This window comes from Aplysia californica, unplaced genomic scaffold, assembly GCF_000002075.1.
Source record: "Aplysia californica isolate F4 #8 unplaced genomic scaffold, AplCal3.0 scaffold00148, whole genome shotgun sequence".
NCBI lineage: Eukaryota > Metazoa > Mollusca > Gastropoda > Aplysiida > Aplysiidae > Aplysia > Aplysia californica.
In genome coordinates this window covers 1,376,282-1,378,214 of record NW_004797418.1, presented here as the reverse complement: position 1 = coordinate 1,378,214, position 1,933 = coordinate 1,376,282, and the positions used below count along the sequence as shown (strand labels likewise).

Below are 1,933 nucleotides of genomic sequence, written 5' to 3'. Positions count from 1 at the left end.
GGGCATGCCCTTTGTTATCCCCCAGGTTTTTCGTTTAAAATTTTTTTTTTACCTCAGGGAGGCATGCCCCATATACACCCCCACCCCCATTATTCTATTCTATAGCCTATAGTGGTTATCTGGTCATTGTCTCTACAACTTCAGTTTGAGAATAATGATGATGCCAATCCAGTGTTCAGTTTTAAAAATTTCAGACTCTGACTTAGTTCTTCTTGTGTATGAAATACTAAACACACGGACTCACAGGCCACTACCATTTGGAATGATGTCTCCCTTCTTTCACAGGTAAACATCGGCAGGGTGGTTACAGTTTGCCAAAAACGAGGTCGCTGACAACCCTCCCCCCGTACGAAAATGGCACAGTCCACACCAACTACCCGTGAGAGAGGTAAGAGTAAGAGTGCGACAGCTGCCACAAAAGCTGTTGTTGGTACTTTTTCCGTCATGTGATTTCCCTCAGTGCTGTACTCAGTGATACTGTCTCAAATGACGCGTGCAGTGTGTTGCCAGTTGTTTGCTTATTGTGGTCTAGGGCTTTTTACATGTGGGCTCATCTCTATTTGGATCTTCTTCTCACTCTGATTACCTTGTCAAACAAGTCAGCCTTCGCCCCTGCTCCTATGTCGGAGGCCTTGTGTGATATATATTTATCAAACTAAATATATATATATATTATATATATGAATTTCAGATTCATAGACGAGCATAAAGAAATAAAACAGTTTTTGGATTCTCCTATAAAATTTATCTCGCTGGCACTTAGGCGGTTGAATCACGCGGCTAACAATATAATCCTTTAGTGTCCTAGGCTTTTCCCAATTATTACTCGATCTCTATTATCTTGACTTTTTTTCAGTAGAGAACAGATAAAAGTGACTCATCGGGTTGTTGTTTTCTAAATAATTTTAGTACATGTATTACATTTGTGCTCAGATTTCTTTCAAATGTTCAAAGGTAGATAAATGGACTGGCTAGCCATGCATGCAACAGTGAGTCAAAAAGTAGGTTACGGTGACCTTGAGAGTGAGCACTGTCGCCATTATAAGGAAATTGACTCACGTTGTTCACGACTGATGAGCAGAACCAATTGTCACATCATTGTGGTATGCCTGAAAACTGTCTTTACAGAGTCCCTTGTTCAATTGTCACATCATTGTGGTATGCCTGAAAACTGTCTTTACAGAGTCCCTTGTTCAATTGTCACATCATTGTGGTATGTCTGAAAACTGTCTTTACAGAGTCCCTTGTTGCAAGCAGGGCAGTAGGTTGTTGCTTGCACTGGCTCCTCAGACTTTTAGTGCCATTTCCTAGCTTACTAAGCGTCGTCAGATGCTGCTAATGAAACCCTCATCAAGACGTTCCTGTCTCTTTTGCCCGGCATACAAATTGGTTTGGTGAGCTAGATCTTATTTGCTGCTGGGCTGGAAACTATAAGGTGGAAGATATAGAAAAATTGGACAGAACCATGAAGAAAGCCAGTAAGATCTCTGGTATGATTTTACGAAACTAGAAACCTTGGTGAAATGTATAAGATCACAAGTACCGTATAAAAAGATAAACAGCATAATAAAGGACCCGTCACACCCCCTTTCCAGGCAAATTGTCAGATCAGGCAGCGGCAGATATGTACCTCTAAAGACAAAGAAAGATAGATACAAAGGGAGTTTCTTACCATCTGCTATAAGGCTACTGTCAGAATAAGCTCCTATGTGTAGAGCTTTTTCCAGTATGTATCTATGTGTATATAACTCTAAAAGTCTTGTCATCTTGTCTCTTCCTCTCTTTCACTCACACGCTCACTCTTTCTCACTCTGTCTGTCTGTCTGTCTGTCTGTCTGTCTGTCTGTCTGTCTGTCTGTCTGTCAATCTGTCTGTCTGTCTCTCTCTCACCCTCTCTCTCTCACCCCCTCTCACTCTCACCCCCTCTCACTCT

General features: G+C 41.5%; 1 protein-coding gene across 3 annotated transcripts in view; it reads left to right on the top strand.

The window, feature by feature from the left end:
• LOC101848882 overlaps window positions 1–1,933 on the top strand; it is a 12,468-nt gene that overhangs the window by 6,406 nt on the left and 4,129 nt on the right. For all 3 annotated transcript variants that reach the window (XM_013081848.2, XM_035969473.1, XM_005097190.3), the window contains exon 2: window positions 286–388. In XM_013081848.2, the coding sequence (XP_012937302.1) occupies window positions 355–388 (34 nt within the window). In that variant the 5' untranslated portion in view covers window positions 286–354. The remainder of the gene's footprint in view (window positions 1–285; window positions 389–1,933) is intronic.